The 25,013-nt window shown below is 40.3% G+C and overlaps 4 protein-coding genes across 4 annotated transcripts; 1 reads left to right on the top strand and 3 right to left on the bottom strand.

The window, feature by feature from the left end:
- Nucleotides 1–801: 801 nt before the first annotated feature.
- golga5 (golgin A5) lies at nucleotides 802–6,551 on the bottom strand. Its single transcript, XM_083924947.1, has 13 exons — nucleotides 6,385–6,551; nucleotides 4,498–5,151; nucleotides 3,921–4,121; nucleotides 3,600–3,819; nucleotides 3,383–3,506; nucleotides 3,085–3,288; nucleotides 2,758–2,928; nucleotides 2,495–2,623; nucleotides 2,258–2,356; nucleotides 1,893–2,115; nucleotides 1,489–1,588; nucleotides 1,329–1,392; nucleotides 802–1,244 (listed from the first exon to the last, which is right to left on the bottom strand). The coding sequence occupies exons 2-13, from the start codon at nucleotides 5,141–5,143 to the stop codon at nucleotides 1,164–1,166; spliced, it is 2,262 nt and encodes a 753-aa protein (XP_083781073.1). The 5' UTR covers nucleotides 5,144–5,151; nucleotides 6,385–6,551; the 3' UTR covers nucleotides 802–1,163.
- A 1,673-nt stretch (nucleotides 6,552–8,224) lies between these two features.
- rtf1 (RTF1 homolog, Paf1/RNA polymerase II complex component) lies at nucleotides 8,225–18,100 on the bottom strand. Its single transcript, XM_083923865.1, has 18 exons — nucleotides 17,969–18,100; nucleotides 15,277–15,390; nucleotides 15,013–15,163; nucleotides 13,811–14,012; nucleotides 13,562–13,679; nucleotides 13,180–13,291; nucleotides 12,963–13,101; nucleotides 12,697–12,874; nucleotides 12,441–12,523; nucleotides 12,260–12,347; nucleotides 12,023–12,130; nucleotides 11,851–11,928; nucleotides 11,619–11,740; nucleotides 10,632–10,689; nucleotides 9,375–9,452; nucleotides 9,162–9,263; nucleotides 8,546–8,660; nucleotides 8,225–8,412 (listed from the first exon to the last, which is right to left on the bottom strand). Exons 1-18 carry the CDS (start codon nucleotides 18,050–18,052, stop codon nucleotides 8,306–8,308), a joined length of 2,037 nt encoding a protein of 678 aa, XP_083779991.1. The 5' UTR covers nucleotides 18,053–18,100; the 3' UTR covers nucleotides 8,225–8,305.
- Nucleotides 18,101–18,810: 710 nt separating this feature from the next.
- ndufaf1 (NADH:ubiquinone oxidoreductase complex assembly factor 1) lies at nucleotides 18,811–21,299 on the top strand. The gene is made up of 5 exons (XM_083924386.1): nucleotides 18,811–18,942; nucleotides 19,603–20,139; nucleotides 20,463–20,648; nucleotides 20,831–20,905; nucleotides 21,039–21,299. Exons 2-5 carry the CDS (start codon nucleotides 19,630–19,632, stop codon nucleotides 21,177–21,179), a joined length of 912 nt encoding a protein of 303 aa, XP_083780512.1. The 5' UTR covers nucleotides 18,811–18,942; nucleotides 19,603–19,629; the 3' UTR covers nucleotides 21,180–21,299.
- Nucleotides 21,300–21,653: 354 nt separating this feature from the next.
- nusap1 (nucleolar and spindle associated protein 1) lies at nucleotides 21,654–24,834 on the bottom strand. Its single transcript, XM_083924501.1, has 12 exons — nucleotides 24,695–24,834; nucleotides 24,380–24,439; nucleotides 24,062–24,277; nucleotides 23,660–23,831; nucleotides 23,457–23,549; nucleotides 23,244–23,356; nucleotides 23,070–23,120; nucleotides 22,804–22,982; nucleotides 22,471–22,634; nucleotides 22,256–22,372; nucleotides 22,064–22,169; nucleotides 21,654–21,957 (listed from the first exon to the last, which is right to left on the bottom strand). Exons 1-12 carry the CDS (start codon nucleotides 24,767–24,769, stop codon nucleotides 21,870–21,872), a joined length of 1,434 nt encoding a protein of 477 aa, XP_083780627.1. The 5' UTR covers nucleotides 24,770–24,834; the 3' UTR covers nucleotides 21,654–21,869.
- Nucleotides 24,835–25,013: the final 179 nt, after the last annotated feature.

Raw genomic sequence — 25,013 nt, 5'->3', positions numbered from 1 at the left:
GATAAAGTTTTAACCCAGATGATAAAACTTGTACATTTTATGTTAATAATATTGACATATCTACTGCTAGGCTACCACACACCATGATGTAGTGACATAAACTGGCGTTATGATAGCATAATTCTTTCCAATAAAAAAAAGGGGAACTGTTTTATTGCAATACATAACTGGAGTCTTGAATGTTTTCCTTAAATTTCATAGCAATTCAAAATTAGTTTAAATAAACAAAAATTGCACAGGCTACTCCTTGTTATTTAGTATATGGTTGTTGTTGTTGTTGTTGTTGTTATTAACAGTTTCCTTTTATTGGCTGCACTGTACATAAGTTATTTACTTATAGTGTTTAATCTGTCCACTACTCTGCAGTTTTAACCTAAACTCTGATATAATTTCATGTCAGTAATGTCTGCTATGGCAACTCTGAATGTCTTAAGTTCTGTTACAGATATTCATTATTATGACTTTGTAGACACAAACTGTATCCACAATGTAATTAATTTAATTGAATGCCATATTAATTTAAGGAGTATGTCAGAAACATGGTCCTGCATTTCCATGAAGTTGGGGAAAACCATTATTTACTAGTACCATTATTTACTAGTTATTGACACATTTCTTCTACTCAGACTGGACAAAGCTCCTCCAGAGCAACAGAAGACATTACACAACTGTTTTTACACTTGCCCTTTGAAATCCTCTTTATGTTGTTTTGTGGCTCAGAGTCAGACAATGCATTAAAAAAAGTGCCAGGCTGTGTTGTTTCTTCTAACTCATTTATTAAAAGCTTCTTTTTTACATAGTGTTAAATACAATCTCTCAAGAGACCAAGAGGTCTGAAAGCAGATGAAGAGAAGAACAGATGTGGGATCATGTTTGATTTAATGCCCATTCAGCAGACCACCAACACAATATATCACTCTGGAATTATTAATTTAAAACTAAATGCAGCTGTCAGCTATCGATCTTCAGTTGTAAAAAATAAAGAACCATCAGGGGAAAATGTCTTTCATACATAAGATTTCTGTGCAAAACAGGGAGAGTTAGGACCCAGAGCCCATATTCCAGCAGTGTGTACCATTTTCACATCGAAGGCCATCATAGGACGTTTTTTCCCAACTTTTTAACTTCTTCTTTTTAACACCCAACTGTAAAATTCAAGTCTTCTATCTTCCGTCAGGATGACTGGGGTGCATTTCTGGTGTGTAAGTCAGGAGGACAATCATGACCCACAGGTGCAGTAGTGCCTGTAAAAACAAGTTGAAATTATATATTTTTTTACTTACCACAGTTCATCAAGAAGGAGAAATTACAATTTTTCAAATACTCACTATGTACAGGATGACGAAAACTCTGGCAATAGGGTAGCGCCTCAAAAAGATTCCCAGTCTGATGCTAAAATGACAACATTTTCCATTTATCAGTGGAGATCATATCTCACACAGAAAACACTGTTTTCCAGTGTTATAGCACAATACAGTGAAATGTTACCTGAAGCGGTCAATGGTGCTGGCTGCCTTGCGTACTTTGCCATAAACTCCTGGACTGTCTTGATCACTGAAAAGAACCGGTGTGTTTCTTTGTCGTGCCACTGAAAATAAAGCAAACATAAAAAGACATCATGAGTAAAGAAGTAACCAGTGTGCTCAGATTGAAATCTGTCCAGTTTTACATGTAGGTACTGTATATGTTTGGTTTTCATGTCTGGAGTCTAGATTTATAACAGACCAGGAAATCCAAAAATGACTCCTGAAGCATCTGTCATCTCAAACCCTCTTGCTTGATGTTTTTTTTTTGTTATATGCTGTGGTATCATAGCAGTATTGAAAATGTATCAAATTAACAACTGTGTTTAAAATATGAAACACTCTGACCCTCAGGTAAACCTTTCCCACCTGGTCCCTCCAGGCCGCTCATGTTGATGGTCGGTCCTCCACTTTGTCCTCCCTGAGTGTTCTTCAGCTGCTGTTCCAGGCGCTCCAACTGAAAGACCAGGGAGCTTTTTTCTGTGCCTAGAGCCTCCAGCATCGTCTGCTTCTGGATCAGCGTCTCTGTCAGCTGGTGGAGACGATTCTCCAGCTCAGTTTGGCTGCTGCTGCTGAGAGTCTTGTTGGTCAACTGGAAGCACAGCATCGATACTGTTTGTCAAATTGGTAAATTCACCTTTCGCCTGTCTGTCACAAAGCAGATGTGGGCCAAGCCCTGACCAAGGAAGAGGGCTCTGCATTTACATGTACTGTATACCTTCAAAGTGACTGACCTGGTTCCTGAGTTTTTGGATTTCATCTTCTCTGTCTTTGATTCTGCTTTGCAGAGTGGTTTTGGCTCGATGTTGCTCTTCCTCTAGGTACTGCAGCTCCTATAATTTAAGAAAAATACAAAAACATCCCACATAAATTAGGAGTTTGATCAAATGTAGACATCATGAATGTAGTTTCAAGAAAAATCTGTGACATTATTTTCCACGGCTCAATAAGAAATCATCACTCCCTCATACCTGTTTGTAGCGCTCAACCTCAGCCTCCACCTCTCGCTTGGCTCTGATCTGGAAGGCCTGTTGCTCCTCTAACTGCAGCTGTTGCTCCCTCCATGTCTCTGCTTCTGTCAGGGCCTGATTCTCCAAATCCTGTGAGAGAAAAAAAAACATGTCTCACTTGCTCAGTAACATCTCTACTGCAGATGTTCAATGTTTTGCTATCACATCACGAATATCATGAATTAACACTTCCTCCATACTGCCTGCTATTTAAAGCATCTCACCTGTATTTCTATCCGAAGTGTGTGCACTTGCCCTTGAAGTTTTTGGATGTCCTCCCTCTGCACTTCCTTCTCGTGACGCAGGTCCTCCAGCTCCAGAGCCATGGCCCCACTGCCGTCCAGGGTGTCCAGACCAGATCCCTCCTTCAGACTGCTGATCAACTTCTCTTTGGACTAGAGGACCATTTAAAACATTATCAAAATCAGTTTAGGTTTATTAAAAAGACACAAAAAAAAACAGAAAACACAATCCTATAAAAAATGTTTGCGAATTGTGTGGAAAAGGTTTTAATAAATGCTGACATGTTTGAAAAAGACAGCGAATCATACTTGTAGTATGCGTGAAGCCTTGTGCTTGTAGTCTTGTAACTCCTGTTTGGCAGTCTCAGCTGCAGTTTTGGCGTTTTTCAGTTGCGACTGGAGGTCATCGACCCTGAGCTTCTCCTCTGCAGCTCGCCGTTCTGCTGCAGTCACCGTCTCTGCAAGGGTCTGCCTCTCAGCCTCCACTTTGGACAGGCGGGTAGCATACTCACTCTACACAAGAACAAAGTTAAGAAGTCTAATGATTTCCATGTGTTTAGTCAGTTATCTGTCACATATAAAGGAAGATGAATGGCATCATGTGCACCTGCATCTGACGGTAATTGTCCTGTTCCCTCCTGAGAGCCAGTTCAGCCTCTCGCAGCCGCTGCTGTATTGTTTCAAGGGCTTGAGACTGCATGCTGCTCCCTTCTGTGTGGTCGTGCATAATTCTAAAAACCAGACAGGGAAAATAATATCTAAAACAATTCATAAGAAGCTGAATCTGATCACTATTTTAAAAAAAGGTGGTTACGAAAGTGCACCTTGACCGTTCCTTCTGTGCCTCCTCTAATGCAGCACACCGGGACTTCAGCATCTGATCAGCTTCATCAAGTCTGATCTTCAGGACTGCAAGTTGACCGTCTTTGGCAGAGAGGGCTTCCGTTAGGTCATCAACCTTTAACCGATGTTCCCGCAAGATTCGGTCAGTCTGAGACTGCTCCGAGTTCCATCTGTCTGCACGTAGACGAGCCTGGTTCAATTCTACATGAGCAGAGAACCACTTCATCAATACAGAGTGAGAGGTGCAGAAATGTAGGCCATCATTGCTCCTGGTTTTTTTTTTTTTTTGCCTCATCTCTTACCATCCTGTAGGTCTTTTGCTCTCTGAATGATTGAAGCCATTTCCTGGTTGAGGGAGGACACCTCACTGCGCAGCAACTGATTCTCCAGACGCAGACTGGATAGGATGTGGCTCTGTGGCTCCTCTGTAGGTGGAGGAGGAGGCTCCTGCCTGCTGGACTCTTGAGGGACAGCCAAGCCTGAGTCCGAACTCTCAGGTGTGTCTGCGGTGGACAGGTAGGGGTAAAGAGAGAACATAAAAATATATTTCTTATATAAATGCCTAAATGTATTTAAATAAAGGTACAGCTGTCCACATACAGGTGGATTATAATATATAGTACTCATAACATTAATAATAATATTGTGATATCTTATAAAAAATATAATCTTTTGATATTAATATTAAAAGAAAGTAGCATTAAAAAAACAGATGAGCAACAAGCACATTAGATCTGGTGTGCGTATTACAAAAATAAATACAATTACAGTTATTAGACACATAATAACATTTAACTACAACTACTACTTGATATACTCCTTTATGAATGATAAGGATGAAAATGACAGCTCTAATATGTAAAGCCTTATTATTCGTACCTTGGCTTTGTTCTTTAGCAGAGCTCTCCTCTGATGTTTTGATGCTGTGAGCAGACAGTGAGCTCATGCTTGAGGCCCTGGATACACCTCGGGTTGAGGGGGGCGTTGACGGGGCTGATGGGTTGGTATGTGGAGTCGTGGAAGGAGGAGGTGTTGGGTTTTGGGCCTCAGAAACCGGAACTGCCACTTTCACATGTTCTCTCCTTGAATCCCCCCTGTTGCTGAGTGGAGGGTCCGAACTGTTTAGAAAGTCAAAGAGCATGTCATCGTCCACATCCTGCTCGCTTTTTTTAGGCCTCACAAAGCCGGACAAGGTCTTGGCAGAGTTTGGGGCAGAACCAGTGGAAACACTGGCCACATTGGCAGCACCAGCCACCAGAGTGGCACTGGATCTTTTAATGTTGCCAGCTGCTGCAGAGATGAAGCTTGTTGCATTATCAGGGGATGCATAGGCATGATGTGTCACAGCTGAATGGGTCTTGTACCCTGCAGTGTCGTATTCAGGTTTGACAGTTGGTTCTTCTTCATAGGATGATGAAAAGGAAGATGTTCTTTGCTGGTTTATGGTCAGGGCAGTGGCAGCTCCCTGGTCCACTTTATTCAGGAAGTCTTCAGCTTTCCCAGCCAAGTCAGCAAACCAAGACATTTTGTATTCTAATGGCAGAAGAAGAACAGCAAAAATTGAGGATGAAATTGTCCTTTTTGATGACTGAGTCACAAACACGTTCATGGTTTAGCCTAGTTAACTGGCAAATATTGTATTTTGAATGTTAAACCTTGGACATTCCCATCAACAACAAAGTTAAGTATTAATATACATTTGTCATCCACGCTTTAAGCACAAAATATATTGAACATCAGGGAACCCACGGATTAGTCTGACTGGTGTTTAATAACCATTTGTATTTTTAAAACATGCATTTTGTTTTTATTGACTGTGTCTGGGCCATATGACAGGCTAGTCCCCAAATCTGTGTCATGCATTATCTTTATTACGATCAATTCTCTTTGCATCTAATTTTATATTAGATTAATCTGGGGGACGCTTTTGTTGAAAACGACATACAGTAGGTTCATTCACTTTTCAAAGACACTCTGTCAAAATGTTGGCACAAGAAACAACAGGATCCACGCACAGAAAAAAGTACAGGACATTAGTACAATAATACAAAACACAACACAATCACGAACACATGAAATGGCTTACCTGATTTGTTATAAAATTCTATGGTTTGCATAAATCAATAATTTTGGTTATTTTTATTAAGTCGTTTTAAATTTGGTATCGTTTCAAAATGAAACATTTTTGAAAGAGTTATAAGAGGGCAATTTATTTAGATATTTCATTTTAAGAATACAAACTTTAGCGAAGATAATGAGCAAATAAATAAAGTACTGTTCGTTCTTAGATACATTTGGATGTATGAATATTAATACAGGTCAGTTTCTCTAAATGTAATATTATTGCTCATATGCTTTTCAACTGAAAATCAGTCCAAAATATAGGCACATGTACAAATTGGAAAGAAATGTTCTAATGTTTCTACAGTGTTGTTACAGAAGTTACATTTGTCATTATTAACGGTCATATATTTGTGTCTACTGGGTAATATCGATGTATGGTTTAAAAAGCAGCTCTCAGTTCATGTACAGCTAGCATGTTAGCTCAATAACTCAACAGAGCCAAAGCTGGCTGGTTAGATACGCTAAGGACGCTGCGCTGGTTCCGGTACAACTGCATGGACATAACGGGGTTATTACAGGAGTCGTCGGCAGCCGGACTTAGCGTTACCATAAAGTAAACACAGCTGGTTCATGATAAGCTCCACATAACTGCTAAAGCTAACAGGCTAGCTGGCTACTGAAGGGAAAAGCTACCAAACGTACCGTTTAAAAAGGACGTCAGGTGTCAAAAATGTCTCCGGTCACCAGGCTACCGCCGGGGTTGAACTGGTGCACATGAAAGAGGGATAGTGTTTGGACAAATACGGTCAAATGTCATTATCTGTCATAGAGGATTTTGGTGATCTTCTCAATACGTGGACCAGGAAGCGCTGCAAGCTAGGACCCCACAACAGAGCGACTTCAGATGAGCCTGATCAAAAATGAACCAATCAGCTTTCACAAGCACATCAACCAACTCCTGCTTGTTTTTATACTCATAAATATATTTATTATTGTATGTATGTCGTAAAGCTATATTTTTTGATATGTATTAATTGCACACTGGTCTTTTTCGTTTCAATATCTATTTTTGCTGATTGTCTGCTTGTTCTTAATCTGAACTCAAGATTTCTAAATAGAAAAAAACCCCCATCAATGTAAACAACTTTGATTTAAATGTAACTTTGTCTCATAACGAGTAGATACTTTAAATGTATAAAAGCTATTAAAAACTAACTCCTAACTACTAAAAGTCCTAATTGTATTAACAGTGTAATTTTATCACTAACTTCTACTTTATTAGAAAAAAATACTTATTCAAAATGTAATAGTATCTCTCTAAAAAGGCTACATTATTTTCTGTGCAAAAAACTTAAAGCACACAAAACCAAACATTTCCTTTTCTTCACTGATAACCTAACGTCTACACACATCCCATATCTGTAGTTGTGAGAACCAACATTTGTAGTGCAATAATGGATGCTGTTAACGGCAGTGAAGTTCAGGCAATTTTAACTTTGACACAAACAAATCCTAAATGTAAACAGTGCGAAAGAGGCAAAGTGACACAGAAGTTATGAAACAGTGCCTCTTTATTTTTCCTGCACTCACTCCAAAATGCATATTTACATGGCATGCCACATCAATACAGGAACTATGGACACAGTCGATAACACATAGAATCTGCTCTGGGAGTTAAGGGCAGGGGAGTTATCCCAGGAACAACCAACAAAGCGAGAACAGAAATGAAGCAACACTTTTATAACCAGGCCAGTCATAGAAAAGGGTTCCTCTTAAAATGGGTCGTTTCAAAGACTTAAAAAGTGATAAATGTCCAGTTGACATTAACTGAACATTTCGTCATGGTCAAGTCAGAGATGGTGATCATCTACACTCTGCAAAAAACTCATGAGGCTGTTAAAATTCAGGATGGTCTGCAAGGGCAGATGATCACACATGTAGGAGGGGGGAGATTTACAACAATAATTACAAGCTGGTCAGCTGCATTAGATTTCCAGTCCAGTAATTTCAAAATGCCTCAACAATCTAAGTCTTCTAAGATAGTGTCCTTGTCCGAGGTAATAATCCACAAGCGCTGCGTCCATTCAGAAAAAAAAAAAGACAAATTGAGTGGACTCCAGAAGATCCAAAAAAGGGGAAAGAAGTTAAATACATAAAAAAAACACAACTCAATATACAAGTTTGTGTGTGATAATGCAAAAATAACAGAACAACACATATCTGGACAAGTTTCTTCCAAGAGAGATCCTTTGAGAAAAATGTTGTCTTCGCTCGATCAGTATTTCCTCTGGGTTTTTTTTAAATTTCCATTAACAGTCTGTGGTATCGACATTCAAACACACGTCCTCTGGGAGACACACACACACACACACACACACACACACACACACACACACACACACACACACACACACACACACACACACACACACACACACACACACACACACACACACACACACACACACACACACACACACACACACACACACACACACACACACACACACACACACACACACACACACACACACACACACACACACACACACACACACACACACACACACACACACACACACACACACACACACACACAGTTACTGAATGATGGATGACCACATCAGATCAGCCCCCTCCTCTTCTTGTAGTCTTCAAGGTTGAGGGACCTGCGGGGAGCTCCGTCCTTCACCGGCAACGCGTTGGAGCTCACGGACAAAGACTTTGCCTCTGCAGAACACAAGAGCAATACTCTATGAAGTCTTGTTTCTGAAGTGCTGTGGTTAACATCAAGACCCACCTTTGTATTTAAAGCCAAGGAATACATACATCCAGGCTGCATTTGGGGAAAAAATGATCTCACCTGCATTGGGAACCTGTAGGTCGATCTTAACGTCAAAATCATGAACTTTGAACAAGTCCTCAGAGAGGTCAGTGTTTGGCTTGGGGGCATCTTTGTCTTTTGGATTTAGTAGACCCTGTCATATAGATACAGATGAAAAATTAGACATTTAATAAACTTTAAATAAAAGCTTATTTCCTTATGCAAAAGCAGGATGCTATTTTCTGCCTGGCATTCATTCATTCCCTTTACTTCACTTCAGATCAGAATAAAAGTTAAAGTTTTAGATATATCAGTAGAGTCCTTAAAATGTTTTGTTGTTAATGAAGCCATTAAAAAGTCCGCATTTTTACTGCGTCTCATTCTTTCAAAAAAATGTCCCTGATAAAATTTTTGTAGACAAACTATAAATGTTATTCTTGAGTGAGCTATAATCAATTTTTCTTCCGACTCAAAATCAGACAAAAACAACAAAACAAAACGGCCACAGCTGGTGAAACAGCACAGCAATAGTGCAACAGTACAGGACTACAATCAGGATTTTGGCCTTGTTTTCACAAGTGAAAGAAGAGAACACGCTCCAAACATCTTTTGTGTGAAAGCAGTGGTTGTGTCTCTTAGTTCTTGTCCTGCTTACCAGTTTGCTCTTGTCGGCGCCAGAAGCATCTGGTGTTGACCCAGAGCCATACTTCTGGTTCAGGTGAGCAAGAATAGCTGCGTGGACTGACGGGTCTCTGGCCTGCAGAACCAAAATGAGCAGGTCAACAGATTAAAAAAATTAGACTTAGCTGTATTTATCGCACTGGACATACAGCAAATGATGCGTCAAAATTCATTACAGAAATCTTACATTAGACACCATGGTGGGTTTGCACTGTCTTCGTGTGAATGGGTCCATCTGTTGGTTTTTGGCATTTTGCCCTTCAGCCTGTGAATAAATAAACAAGTGAATACGAGGCTATTTGTAGAATCTGTAGGCAACGGGATAAGATTTGGGTAGCGGTCTGGTTTCCGCTTGTATTCCGAGTCGTATTGACCAATCACATTAGAGCAGCCTTTGGTTGCAGACAGGTAAACAGTCCGTGGTGCGCATTGGCCGTCACACAATCGTGGAACCCAACGGCTAATTGAATTTAGCTTTTTGTTATTATTAAGATGCCTTCTTTTAATTCCAAATCCATTCTTGCGTCTCAAGTTGCTAATCAGACCGTCAACAATAGCCCCTGCCCGGAAGAGGAAGCCTTGGCCTGGATATCCACTGGCTCCACCGGAAAGCCCAAAATATTAACTGTTGGCCCCAAAGGCTTGATTATCGTAAGGCTGATTGGTTCTGAGACTGTTTTAACAGCAGTATAGCTTGAACCGCTGATTGATCTACAATAATCTAAACTGCAGTCAGAATATTTTTTGTTTAAAACCACACAGTTTAGCAGTGTAATGTTGTTCCCACTCAACTGCTGTGAGCGCCCTTCAGTGAAACACAGCGTTACTGAACACCAGCACACTGTGATGAGTGCTGCCACATTAGGGAAAACAAATATACACTTAGAGACCTCTGTTTTCAGAAGACACACTCCATTTGTAAAGATGGAACCTTGCCTTCTTGTCATTCAGTAATATATTCTTTTAATATATTATTTTTTGTGACTTTTCGTGCTTTTATTGGATAAGACAGCTTGAAGAATGAGAGGAAACAGGAGGGGGGTGGGGGGGGGGGGGGGGGGGGGGACAAGCAGCAAAGGGCCGCAGGTGTGAATCAAACCCAGGCCTCTGTGTTGAGGACCTCCAGCCTCAGTACATGGGTACATTCGGTAACATTTTTTGTTGCACTTGTGTCACGCCCCTTCAGTGCAAAGAGAAACTACAGGATGTAAACAGGATGCAACAATGATGTTTGAAAACTAAATATTCAAGCACTTCCATATTCACAAGTTACATTTTTCAAACACAGTTTTCATTTAAATTATAAAAACACCAATAAGCATCACAATCATTTTGTTACACTAAATCAATTCCTACTTATTTTTCATCACTCCAGCCTTACAATTAAAAATCATTACAGTGAAATAAGAAGGAGCGGGTGGTGCTCCAGGCTGTGGACACTTACCACCAGAGCTTTCTCAGATTCAACGATGTTCCAGCTTCTGTTCCTCTGGTTGATGTAGCTGGATGAGAAACAGAAGCATCTTACAACACGTCCAGATCCAAAACAAAGAGTCTCTATGTTAAAGCTATAGTTGGTAACTTTCTGTAAAAAATGTTGATTTTTCACATTTGCTGAAACTGTCACTATATCCCAACAGACGAAGAAGTAATGCTTCTCTACTTCTCTGTCTGTTGCTAATGTCATCTGCTAGATCCACTGCACCTGACTGACAACCAATCAGAGAAGAGGATTCTCTGACACACCGTCAATGACCGCTCATGAACTCGAATCAAATATGGATCAAGATTCTGTAACTGTATTGCATATTACTCACATAAGATGTTTTCAGAAACATACTTTAGTGTACTGTTGAGCTGTAAAATGAGAATGTTTGTTTGGTGGGGTGATTCATATTTGATCAGCGCTGCCTGGTTTCACAGTTTGATCGGCGTTAAGAGCTGTTATTGACACTGTGTCTGAGACTCCTCGGCTCTGATTATGTAGCAAATGCACACAGATGGGGCTCTGGGAGCAGACAGGAACACAAGGTGGAGGTAGAGATACATTTTTCACGGAGGATATCTTTTGTGAGAATATAGAGACCGAGACCGCAAATATGAAAAAACAAAACAAAACAAAAAAACATGTTCTGTATATAAAGCTACCAACTTCAGCTTTAGGTAGTGTGCATCTAAAAATATGACATGAACCAATCCTCAGGTATATTTCAGTACCACGTTCTTGGCATTGTATAATTTTAACTTCTATAATTTCCTCCCCAGCAACATATAATGTTTTTATACCGGTGAACCATTTAAGCTTTTGCAGCTATAAAAACCTTTTTCAGTAGTTTACAACAGTGCATCTCTGAAGCCAGGAAACCTAAACCGTTTTATTAAACAGTTACTGCAGAAAGATTTCAAACATTTAGAACTGTAGCTTGTGTACCTGATGGCAGAGATGCTCTTGGTCCTCTGTCTGTCAAGTGCTTCTGCCCTTTCCTCAAGCTCGTTCAGCTCGTCCTGGATCACTTTCACTTTGTCACCATCTCCACTCTCCTCTGCCATGGCCTTCAGTCAAGACAAGTACAAATCAAGATTAGATTTAGGGTCACTACACATTCTCGGACAAATCTATGACAGTTGCTGTCAGAGAAAACAGAACCAGTAATTTCCTTTACCTTATCTTTGAGCAACTGCGTTTTCTTCATGGCATAATTAGCTGGTGCTTTTCGGAATCTGTCCTTCTCTTTAACGATCTGAGGCAAGTAAAGACATGCATTGACTTTTTGTTCCACTGCATAATGCATGAGGCCAGATAGATCAGTTAACACCTAGGAAAAACAGACTTACATCTTCTATGTCTTTGTCGTTGAACTTGTAGTTTAGAGCTTCTTTAATAGACTGCTCCTTTTTGGTGATTTCGTCAAGAGTCGGTACTTGCATCCCAGCAACAATCATCTGGAAAAGAAAAAAACAATCAAAACACAAAACTTGGGCTCCTTGTGTGTCTCACTGAGAAATTCAAATTCCTGCTAAAAACGGATCATACAGTTAACATAGGTTTGCTTTTTTCAGAAACACACTTACGGCCTCTTTCCACTTCATGAACTCGTTTTCCATAAACTCCTGATTCGATACAAACTCGAGCCGGAACACTCGCGTATCACCGCCATGCCTGAGACAGATAGTCCATCAAAAAGGTCACATTTTTGGGAACAGAACAAAGGAAGAGGAAGTTTGTTAACTGAGTCAGTGACTGTTTACCAACCTTAATTGTAGCCCCTTGTTTGTTCGCGTTGTTCCAAGTTGGTAAACCTTTGCCGTCTCTACCACGTCCACAATTTCAGCAACCTTTCAACAAACAGGGAAGAATAAAATTAAATCAAATTTCACTGACGAGACTTTCTTGAACTAAATCCATTTCTCAAGAGTCCTGGGCCTTTACGATCACCATTATAAAGAAAACACATTGCTGTCCAATATTCAAAACCCTACAAGAAATGTTCCCTAGAGGCCAAGCTTACTCTGTAAACTGGTTTACTGCTGCTGTTCCCGATCCCTATCCTCACAAAGCAGCCAGTCACCGTCTTAGCAAAGAAGGGCATGTGGCACCAGCGCTCCAGCTTGTGTCTGGACAGGCGGACTCTATTGAGCTCATCTGGTAGTGAAACAGGCTGTGACTTTGGCGGAGTTTCTTCTTTTCTGTTAACAGAACACAGTCGAGACATTACTTGACAACAAGATAAAAGCTTTGTATTGCTTAAAAAATGTCGAAGCGGAATAAACATACTCATCGTCGTCATAAGAAGATGAACGGGAACTCCGATCGCTTTTGACTGATGACTTGTCATCGTCTTCCTCCTCTTCCTCCTCATCGTCAGAGTAAACCTCGCTGGTCTTCAAGGGCTGACGTTTTGCCAGCAGCTCTGCTGCTCACCAAAGAGATGAAACGTCAGGACTGAATAGTCACAACAATCACGTCACAAAGAAGTCAAAGTCACACCAACCTGTTTTGTTTTTCTTCTTCTCGCGTTCAGCTTTGAGCTCTTCCATGGCCTGGGATTTTTTGTCTAGTTTCTCGTCACGTTTGGATCGTCTCTCCTTGTTGTGTGACATGACCTAGAGAGGGGTGGATATATATACCTCTACATTAGCCCAACTTTAATGTTGACTCAATGATCAAAGAAGAATGCAATCAATACAAGGCATCACCCAAAAATACTGATAACATATTTTTTTAAGCAGAGGGAGAGAGAGGATTGTGTGGATTCTTTATTTTTATCTTTAAACAACTTTATTGGCTCTAGCCCGACTCTTAGGAGTGGAGCACAGAAGAAATCATTTGTCATACACTAATATTGTCTAAAATGTCCCTGAAACTGGACTCACCACTTGCATGTCTTGAACCTGAGATAGTTTCCTCTTTTCTTGCTCTTCCTCCTGTTTCTTTTTCTTCTCCTCTTTCTCCTTCTTCTTTGCCGTCTTCAACTTCTTCTTAATTTCAAAACTGTCAAAACAAACAGTCTTGAATAGATAAACAGACACACTCGGCAACTGATGAGCTTTTTAAGCTATTGTTCTCTCTCTGTTCACATCCCATCACGTGTTCTGCTCCTCTATCCCATCGTTTCCACTCACCGTCTCTTTAGCACCTCTCTCTTCTCAATTCTGTTGAACAGCTCTTGCTCTCTCTCCTTCTCCGTCATCTGCTCCAGCCGAGCTCTGTCCTCCGCATCTCCCATCAGGTCGTCGTCGTAACCGTCCCTGAACACCTCGTCCTCGGAGGAGTCTGAGTCGGAGCTGGAGGACGAGCTGTTGCTCTCGGAATCGGACACCTCGCCTGATAAAGAGCGATTCATTGACACAAACAGCAATTATTCAGCTGATAGTTCTGATCCAGAGTAGAGTTACAGCCATCTGACTAATTTCTTCTCCTTTATTTTAACCAACTGTGCTCTGTTTTCATATGACTCCAAAAGGATTTTATGTACAACTTTCGATAGTTAGACATACATTTAAAAAAGGTGGCTGAAACAAACATGTGGCATAAACACCTACTTTCAACATGACTAATATGAAAAGGCATACAGAATCTACTCTAGAGTTTAAACATTTTCTAGAATTGTTCCCATACCAGTATCGGGAAAATGCCTCTGACACTGCCTAAAATGCTAGCATAATATAACATTGCTAATATTTTCAATATTAGCTACTTATCTTTTACAGCTCATTTACTTAATTTTGTTAAATTGAATGAAAGCAGAGCAGAGTCCTTGGCAGTGGCCAGATTTGAATCTGACTTGTGGCCCTTTTGCTGCGTGACCCCTCATTTAAAAAAGGGTTTTTTTTGTTGATGAACATTTAAAGAGAGGCTGTGATGCAGCATTTTTTTCTTGCCAATTATATCGTAATCATCTTGAATTTTTATCCTGGATTTTGACCACAATTCCAGAATACTTGCTCAAAGACTTTTCAAGATTTCCATAACCATGTTTACCCAGATTATAGCAAGTCAGTGTAACACAAATAAACAACAGCTTAGATGTTATGGGGATGAGTGAGTGAGTCACCTTATCCCAGCCACCTGATACCTGTGGGTATGGCACCCCGGTTATATATTTAATCTGCAGTTCTGAAGATGTCTTGCCACTCTGCTCTTCACTAAGATGCCATTAACCAGAGGACATGTGCTCACAACTGTGCAACGGCAACCACAACCAGTTCCTTGGGTCTTATCATGCATGTTCACTGAAACGTTTGTAGGTTTTACACAGAAATAAAGGCAGCATGCTTCTGAGCACAGAGTGTATTTTCCCCATGAACACTGGATGAAGACATACCCTCCTCTGGTGCAGAGCTCTCAGCTGAGCTGTCTCCATCTGAGCTGCCAGACGCCGTTGCTTTGTTAACCTTCTTCTTTGTGGCATTCTTCTTCTCAGACCCTTTCCCTTGCTTAACCTTCTTTTTGCCTTTGGTGCCACCCACAGTCCACTAGACAAAAAGGAGTGAAAGATTCAGCTTGAGTTCTCAAATAGCTTCAACGTTTTGGCATGTCCCAGACAGAAAAGGGAAGTCTTTTAGAGTGATTACGATACATGTCATACCTCATCATCACTATCGGATGTCTCGGAGTCTGTAGAAGCTGCAGGTTTGCTAACCGGCTCTTGCTCCTGATCACCAGAATCAACCCTCTTTCTCTTTGCCAAAGATAAGAGCTCCTGAAAACGAGAACACAGAGATGCGGTTCAGAAAGAGCATCCGGTAAAATCATAATCACACATAGTAGAAAGAGTGGGGAAACGCCTCCTGCAATTATAACCGGGCTTGTGCTTAGCAATTAGAACGTGTCTGTGATGATCCGATCCTGAGTGGACATCTATGAATACCGGTGTAAACAAAACCAAACCGCATGGAGGGTGCGTTGGGATTCAATTTTTCAAGTCACATTCAGAGGTGAAACGCATATGGCCCAAACACGGGTTTGAACTCCTACTGGCCAACTGAGCAGGAGGGTTAGGGTCAGGAGCAAACATGTATTTTTGTTTAGCAGAGGCCAGTTTCCTACAGGTAAAATGACATGTGAGCAAGGAAGCAACATCCAGTCAAGTGGTCATCAAAACATATCCCGATGGCTAGAGTGAGCAGTAATTTGTATCATCTGGATTCATGATACAAGTTTTTAAAAGGTTTTAAACTATGGCTGCACATTATTAGAAAAAACTGGCATTTCAATATTTTGTTTTCTGCAATATATATTGTGATGTATGAATATGTATTGTGAAAAATGTTGTACATCATCACTTTTGCGTACTTTGAGAGCAAATTAAGAGGCTAGATCTACGGTCTGTGGAGAGCTTTTTGAAAGCGGCCATGCAGGGAAGCAAATAGCCGTTCATCTGCACACATTGCCATGACGAAGAACTGGTTTAAAATCAGCAAAGTAGTCTTTTAATAGAAAATAATTCACTCATGGAAAATGCAAGTTTTCCTTTTATGTCAAGTAGCAAAAAGGTTGACGTGTTGGAATCAATTTGCTTGACATTGCACATTCTGCCATGTGACTTTTGCACATGTGCAAGTCGCAATGTTAATGTTGATATACTGTACGATATAGTGTGCAGCCCTAGCTTGAACACATTTGAAACACTGTTTCTTCTGACTGTTTTAGCACTACATAAATTTCTGGCCTCAAAAAGAATTTTAAATTTAGGGGAAAACAGTACTTGTATTAGATCAATACTCTGTATTAGCAGAGTTGAGGTATTCATGGAAAATAATGGGATAGACAAAGTTTGATCCCAAACTCGTCTCAAACTCATCACTGTATTCAAGACAGTACTGTACACATTTAATCTGCATAGATGTCTTCAACAAGGTGATTTCGAAACAAAATTACAGAGCACTGATCAGCACTTATAGACAAATGATGATTTGGGCAATCAATGCAACAAGGCTTAGTGACTTCTCTTAACTAGTGTGCCCTACAAAGCCAAAGTGTGCCCTACAAAAATAATTTAAACAATAAAAAATGGCTTGAAATGTTTGCTGTCCCTACAATAAAGAGAGGGGACGAGACAGACTCGCCTTCAAAGCAAAAACCTGACTTCTTCTGTGTTCCAGGGGTTGTTAAAGTACTTGGCACATATATGATAGATTATGGTTTACTTATTAGCCATGGTATAATTTTTATCCAAATAGATCCTAACCTCCATACTTTCAGGCCCAAAACTGTACAAAATTCATGTTATTAGTGATTTTGTAGTCACTGCACTTGGCTCTAGAGGACAGTTAATTCTGGTCATCTGTTTTTCCATACAAGTTTCCGTGCAGAACCAACTGTTTGATCGGATACTGTCGGGTTGTGTACATGTGGGGTTATCAGTTCTTCAAACACTTAATTAGTCCTTTACAAGTCTTCAGACTGACATAAGACTGGAGAGATTTCCAGAGCGAAATGCATTCAGTAATGCAAAACACTTGATCTGCATAGATGTCTTCATTACAGTGATTTCAAAACACAATTGTAGAGGACTGATCAGCAATTATACACTAAATGCTGCTGGTGATTTGGGCAAACGGCCCAAAAGGCTCAGGTAACTGTTTTACCCTCCATGTGTGTGTGCAGAAGCAACTGTTTGGTGGTGTACTGTCAGGGTTGTGTACATGTGGGGTCAACAGTTCTTGAAACATTTAAGCAGTCCTGTGCATCCCTGTTAGGCTGACATGTTAGACGGCAGAGAGTTTGTTTGACAACAACACCGAAATAGAACTTCAGCCCTGCGCTTATGACGTCATTCAGCAGATAAGGTCCTTCTCCACTACAGGCTTCAGTGTGCACACACACATGCCCCAGTTCAACGATCAAAGCTCCTCTACAGTGCACGTCCGCAGTCAAGCAGCTTACTACTCGAAACCAGTAAAAAAAAAAAAAGGCCCATGGCGCGGCGTTTCGGTGGCAAACATAACCCTGCATGATTGCTAGCGCTGAGTGCATCTCTCGGAATGTAACCTTAGCATAACTTAGCTGGCTGATGCTAAGACACTGCTTTCCAGTACAACCTCACACTTTTCCACCGCCCTGAATACCTTAAAGAAATGTGAAATATCTAGACATTTATTTATTTTGAGGACTGCGTGTTTGCCGAGAAAGGGAGCCCGGGTTGTAAATAAGATAGGCCCACACTCAAGCTTCTTCAAGCGAGGCAAACCACAGCGCAGTTAGCATACGTTAGCTTCACCTCCAATTTGTTGACAATTTAAATTAGCGATCCAAAATTTAGAAAAACGCGCACCTACCTGATCTAAGTTATCGTCGCTAGCACTGTCTTCTGAGTCAGAGTCAATCACGACCCGACCTTTCCGCTTCTTTACATTCACCATGATTAGCTGTATGGCTAACCTGCTAGCTACCTCTGTGTCGTCTAAATGTTCGAGGCTAGCCGTTAGCTAGTTGGCTCTGCAGTCCATACTCAGCCACACAAAGGCAGTACTACGCATGCGCGGTCGTTTTTTGTTTTGTTTTTATTAAAAATATTTAATATAAACGTCTATTTTCTTACATGTTCCAGAGTTATACACAAACAATGTATTTCTAAATGCCGAAACAATAATAACAAAAATTAAAATGTACAAAGACCGTAAAATATAAAAAACAAAAACGTATGGGGTCCGCTTAACTAAGGGAGTAAATCTGAAATGCCTAAATCTAATAGTTTTTGTCGATTTATTATTTTTGAGTTTTAAATTTTCCATAGTGGCGAAATTTCTGAATCTTTAAAAATATAAAAGGAGGGTACCTTGTGACGCCAAATCATTTTATGGATATGGTATTTTGCTAAGGTAATGACCAAATTAATTATGCACGTTTCATCTGCCGAATATTTGGGATTGTTAAGAATGAGTAATAAATCCATCTTTGTTGTTATTACAATTTTTACAAAACATTTTTAAAGGTACTTCTGTAAATTAAACTAAAATAAATAACATGAAAACAAATACGAAAACATGTTCAATAGTCTACAACTCACAATCACAAACGGTAAGAGCGGAACTACATGTCACAGCGAGTGTGTAAGTCCGGACAGGAATCTATGGTGCACTACAGTTCCATCAAGGTCCACGATAAATTAACCTTTTACTGTTAGCCTAATATGTGGCCCAGCGTGTTACATTTATGTGGATTTGTAAATGAGTGACCAGCTTATAAATGTTTTTAATATATAAACGCTGTTTCAAAGAGATACCTCGGTGAGACAGCCACCCGTCAACCAGTAAGTATAAGTATATTATGATAAACCTATTCATGACTCACTGTCACATTCGGGTCATTTGATTAATGTTAACCAGTTGATGCTCATGCATTGTAATGTAAGCTATGTATGTAAAATATTTCAAAAATGTAGTCTTAAACATGGCTGTGCTAATGCTAAGGTTTGTTTGTTATACGTCTACCATAGTTATATTAATTGACAATGCAGTTAAAACTGTGTTAACTGTGCTAATTCAGCTATATTCTTCATAATTAGTTACAACAGTGAAATAAAGCAAGGACAACCAAATCTTCACTTATATCCTCTGCCATTTGTCGAGATCAGACCAGCAAATGCTTTGTACTATATTAATTTAACAACTGATTAAGTCACACAATTGTAATAGCTTGTTTTTCAGCAAATATATAAAAAATACTAACACACATGTCCATATATCAAGGGGACATTAGTAAACGGAAAGTGACTGCCAAAGCACTAAGCCAAAAAAAAAGTTAAAAACCAAAGAACTGGTCAGTTACAAGTCCAATCATAAGTGATGCAGAACCAATAAAATAAGCATATTTTGTGTCTTTGTAAATCCATGAAATGTAACTTTGATCATCCGTTCCCATACTGTAACTCCAATGTAATGACACCACTTTGCTGTGTTTCGTACCGCAGCAGTAAATCTTCCACATCAGTCCTGAAATGTCTCTGCCGAAGATAACACGTCTCCCCTCAGTGAGGCTGCTGAGCTCCATCCACCACCAGCAGCTGCTCCTTCCCTCCATTACTCCTCTCACTGTGCCCAGAAGAGCTGTGAGTAAGGAACCATACAGACGACCCGGCCAGCCCAAAGAAAACAAATTCCCATTTCAGCCGATTAACTTTGGCTTCTCAAAGGGTTTTGAAGGGATAAAGAAGCATTTCACTCTGCTGAAGAAGGAGTTTTCTGACCGCTGGGCTGGTCCAGAAGGCAAACCGATCATTGAGCACATGTTGGAGCAGAACAGAGTGATATGGGAGTTCAGAGGTCCAGAGAGCCTGGAGCAGTGGACGGTGTCCTCAGACCGTGAGATGGGAGGCCAAAGTGAAGTTCACCTGAAGCTTGGCAAAAACAACACTTGTTTTTTGTATGGGACTCTGAGCTCTACTCCTCCAAGGGACGGAGAAACACGCTACAGTGGCTACTGCACCATGCGCTCAAAGAAACCACTGGTTAGTTTGTGGAACATTAATTCTAATGAGGTTGGGATGTTACCAGGTCATGTCCTCAGTTTTTTCTCAGGTTACCTGGTAGATGCTGATACAGACTCAACACATTTAATTTGACTACTTTTAGCCCAATAAATGAATACAGGCTTCACGTTTCCCCACCAGAATGTTGTTCATGAAACTTTGCTTTGGAAAATAAAATTGACAGAAAATGTAATTCACCAGTTAACTGAACAATTTTGTAGTTTTTATAGATTTCATTTTTGGAGTGTGATCTAGACCCAAGGTGTGGAAAGTCTCAACTGTTCATCTGTTGTCTCTCCTAGGCTTCATTCGATAGAAAAAAGCACCACGATTGGTCCACTTTTAACACTCTGCATCTTCGAGTGCGTGGCGATGGCCGCCCATGGATGATCAACATTGCAACAGACACATACTACTCGCACCAGAAAGATGACCTATACAATTATTTCCTGTATACCAGGGGAGGACCTTACTGGCAAGATGTCAAGGTAAGCAGACAATTATTCTACTGAGCAGTGCTATGTTTAACCAGAAACAACAAAACAGCATTTGAAGAGCATGGTAGCCACATTTACTTTTTGGTATAGCTGCTTAATATTTGAATGTTTTTCTTTTGACTAATATGAACTGTAAGTCATCCTTCTAACACTTAAGCGTTACTCATTTACAGATACCATTCTCCAAGTTCTTCCTTACACATCGTGGGAGGATACAAGACGACCAGCATCCTCTCTTGTTGGACAAGGTAGAGAAAATAAATTCACTGACGTGGCATAAAATACTTAAAACAAGCCATAACAAAGTTGCTGTTGAGTACATTTAGCTCACATTATGTGCCCTGATTAGTTTATATTGATGGCATCTTTCTATGTTTACAGGTGAACACTGTTGGTTTTACCTTGGGGGATAAAGCAGACGGTCCATTCCAGCTGGAGATTGATTTTGTTGGGGTCTGCAAAGATTACGCACACACTGAAGAGTTTGCCTATGAGGCGTGCAAGAGGAATCCTGAAGTTTGACAGAAATACTGCAGATGAACTGCTATTGATCAGTGACAGCATTAGATTGAAACTGTATATTTGGATTCTGTCACCTGGTTCATAGTTAATAAACAAATGTGACCAATTGAAGACTTGTTGAAAGAGAAAACACAATGTAGCCAGTTACAATTGCTGGACACAGACCATCCTGATGCTGCATGGGACACATTTTCCTCTAACAGATAATGTCAACCAACAAGATCTTAACAATAAACATTTATTTTTTTTGCAGACTTAATCATCAAATTGTGATTGCACACAAATATGCCTATATTATAGAATAGATAGAAATATAGACTACACGGCATAAGTAATTTTACTCTAAAACTGAAGAATGCAGACAAGGAAATATTTGGTATCAGTGTCTTTTTATCACTTTCCGCAAAAAAGTCAAAACAAAAGCACATTTCTTTAAAAACAAAATAACCACTTTAAAATGCAGCAAAACGGCACATCATTTCTCTAAACATCAAAGCACAAATCATTTCAAGCTGTAAGGTGTAAAACTACACTGTGAGTCAAAACTAAACACTGCACAGTAGGTTGGATAGAAGCAGAAAATGTGAGCTTCCTAACAGCAAGCTAAAAGAGACCACAGCTGCAGACGACAAAATATTTACACTGGAAAAACAGGCTGTACATAACATCTACAAACAATCCGGATATTTTTTACATCATGACTAGGCCTCTTCTTGCCCCAAGCGCACTCTCTTTCTTTTGCTTCCGGTTTTCTGCCTGTTTTGCTCTTCTGTCCCCCCTAAAATAAGAGACAGAAACATCCATAAGAGGCTGATGTTGGGAGGGTAATCTGTTATGTGAGACTTATCAATATTAACCAGTGTGTGCTTTAATTTGAAACATACCTTGTCTGGACTTGGTGCTGTTTGTAATTTTTCTGATGAGAGTTTGAGATAAGTGACTTGTTTTCTTCTGCGTTTTCTTTGGCATCTCCAAACGGCTTCAGTTTACCTATTAAAAAAAAAACATTAGGGATTTATCCATTTACTGATACTATGTTTCAGTGAAGAGGAAAAATGTAAAATGCAGTTTTGTACCTGTGTGAGGCTTGTAAGAGAGGGGACGAGACAGACTCGCCTTCAAATCAAAACCTGACTTCTTCTGTGTTCCCGGGGTTGTTGAAGCACTCGTGTTGCCGGTGAAAATGAAAGCTCCTTTGGAATTAAGTAGGAAAACGTCACCCACTACATATTAAGCTTTTAAGGTTAAAAAAAATACTATCATCGCCACCAACATTTAACAGCAAAGCTACCTGGAGTTTTTGTGGCAGAGAAAGTTGAAGTCCTGACACTTTTGGGCTTTCCTCCATCGGCGGGTTGTTTCTGTGGGGTGCTCGAGGCCACACAGAGTGACATGCGTGCCGGCGTCTTCACCAGGGACTTCTTATGCTCATTGTCATGAGTGGCTTCCGAGAACCTGCAAATACATGTGGCTGTTAAAGTGTCACATTGAATACTACACAGTGCCGAAAAAGATGTAGGACGAACACATATTGGAAGTTTTCATGTTATTATATAATAAACAGTATTTGGGTATTGGAATGTATTTGTCAAAGCAAAGGCCTGAGGAATAAAGAGTGACTCACCGAACATTGATCCTGCGTGTAGAAAGGACAGACGGTCTGAATGGAGCATCTTCCTTTGCAGCAGGTTTATTTGGAGGAGCTTTACTGGCTGAGAACAAAGTGTGTCTGTGTTTGTCCTCAGCTGGTCCTATATTCACCTGGACAGGGCTGAACATGGAAGCACGACTCTGACTGGCCTTCTGTCGAACACATACACCCAGGTCATCAATATACTCCAAGTGTAGTGTCTGTACAGTTAGGAATGTTCAATAGGTGTTGATACTTACCACTTGAGTTTTGTGATCAACTTTCTGCAGTTTAGTTTTGTCCGAAAGCATCTAAAAAGACAATGGGATAGAAAGTCAGAAAGTCCCCAAAACATCTAAGTTCACGTACAGACGTGACATTTATTTTTTTTGCTGGATAAAGTCAGCAAAGACCGTCAAGAAGCTTTTCAGTACCTTCAGTTCTTTAACTGAACTTCTGAATGTCTCCATCTGCTTATTCTTTCGCTGGACATAGGAGTCAATTGACTCCATCTTGTTAAAATGTGCCTCGTGGAGTTTTTTGAAATCTACAAAAAGAGAAAATCAAATTTTTTTTTTTTTACAGTTGTAGAGAGAAACCACAAACGGCAAAGATTGCAGGAGAGGGAGCAAAGAAAAAAAACGTACTGGGAGTAACAGGCTTTAACAACGGCTTGTTCTTCAGCTGGGTTCCTTGGTAACAAGGGATTCTACCAGCTTTGGACACTTTTGGTGCTTTTTCTGGACAGACATTTGAAATGCAGAATAAAGGATTTATATGTGATCATGACTTAAAAGGAAAGAAAGACAGTGGCAAAAAAAATATACAGTTAAAGGTTTGTATTACTGACCTTTATCATCATGCACAGGTGCTTCATCCTTAATGTCAGACTGCTGCTGCTCACTGCCAGCATCCTGGGCCTCTTCACGAGGCTCAGTTTCACTGTTGTCAGAATCCTTGGCAGAGGACACTTTTCTCCTCTTTGTGCTAGAGATGCTGGATGCAGCCACTTCAGTGTTATCCTTAAAAAGGAACAACAGAAGTCTTTAAACCCCCTGAATGCTAGGAATTGGCACTGCAGCAAAGTAACCCTGTGCACAGCGATCCTAGTAAAAACTTTGCATGTTTGTACAAATGAGGAGTGGGAGATACATATGAACACCAGCACAGCATCAAATTCAATCAATTGTAGCTTTGTCAGTGTCATGCATGTGATTTGAGTATGTTATGATGTGAAGTATGCTAACGTTACCTCTGCAGCACTTGGAAGTGACTTGGCATCACTGTCAGTCACTGTTGCAGTATTAGAGATCTTTCTCTTGGTGCCGTGTCTTTTGCCTCGGCGTGTGTTCACAAACACATTGGAACCGATCACTTCTTCCTTGAGAGATGCTTCTTTATCATCATGAGGACTGTCTTGTGTCGCGGTTTCTTTTTCTTGGACAGCAGTTACAGACTCATCTTGTCCCTGGAAAACGCCACATTAATACACCAGAATGTAATGTTAAGTTGGTTCAAAGACATCAAGAAAAAAAGCATGAAACCGTGTCACTGATCAGGACCAAGTTACCTGCACTTCCTCCTCTTCTTTTTCATAATGCTGCTTTATCGCTTTCAGGAGTTTATCAGCCTGTTTTCGAACAAAAAAAACGTTAGCTTGATGCCTACACACAGATGCTATGGAGGACTAAACACGACTTAAGTTTCAATAACGTAAAATGCTAAATTAAATGTTTTCCTTGCATTTATTCGTTGAGGCTTAACGTTAGGTCATGTTTGGTCCTCCCTAAGATGTTAACGTTAGCTTACAGTAACCGTTAGCGTAGCGTACACTGTTGGACCTCCAGGTCTTTCTAAATTAATTTAAAAAGTATAACTCCATTACCTTCATATTCGCTTTAAATCCGAGCTCCTTAGCGATGCTTCTCAACTCCGCATATTTCATGCAGTCAAAATCCATGTTGCTGTGATCAGTTTGTTCCGTTTTGTGGAGGAAAATCAGCAAACACGTTTACTTTCTCATACACCGTACTGTGTGGGGGTGTGGTGGCGCCTAACGGTTAAAACTTACCCTGATTCAAAACACAGCAACGGGAGCCATTTGATTGGCTCCTGTGTGTGACCGGATGTTGCCTCGCAGCCAATCAGAGCTGAGGTGACGTTTGGGCCAGTCGGTCATCCCTTTTCTTTTTATTTTATTAATA

Source organism: Echiichthys vipera (assembly GCF_963691815.1).
Source record: "Echiichthys vipera genome assembly, chromosome: 12".
Lineage (NCBI taxonomy): Eukaryota > Metazoa > Chordata > Actinopteri > Perciformes > Trachinidae > Echiichthys > Echiichthys vipera.
Note: the sequence above shows the minus strand (reverse complement) of the source record. Positions and strands in the feature narration are given on the sequence as shown.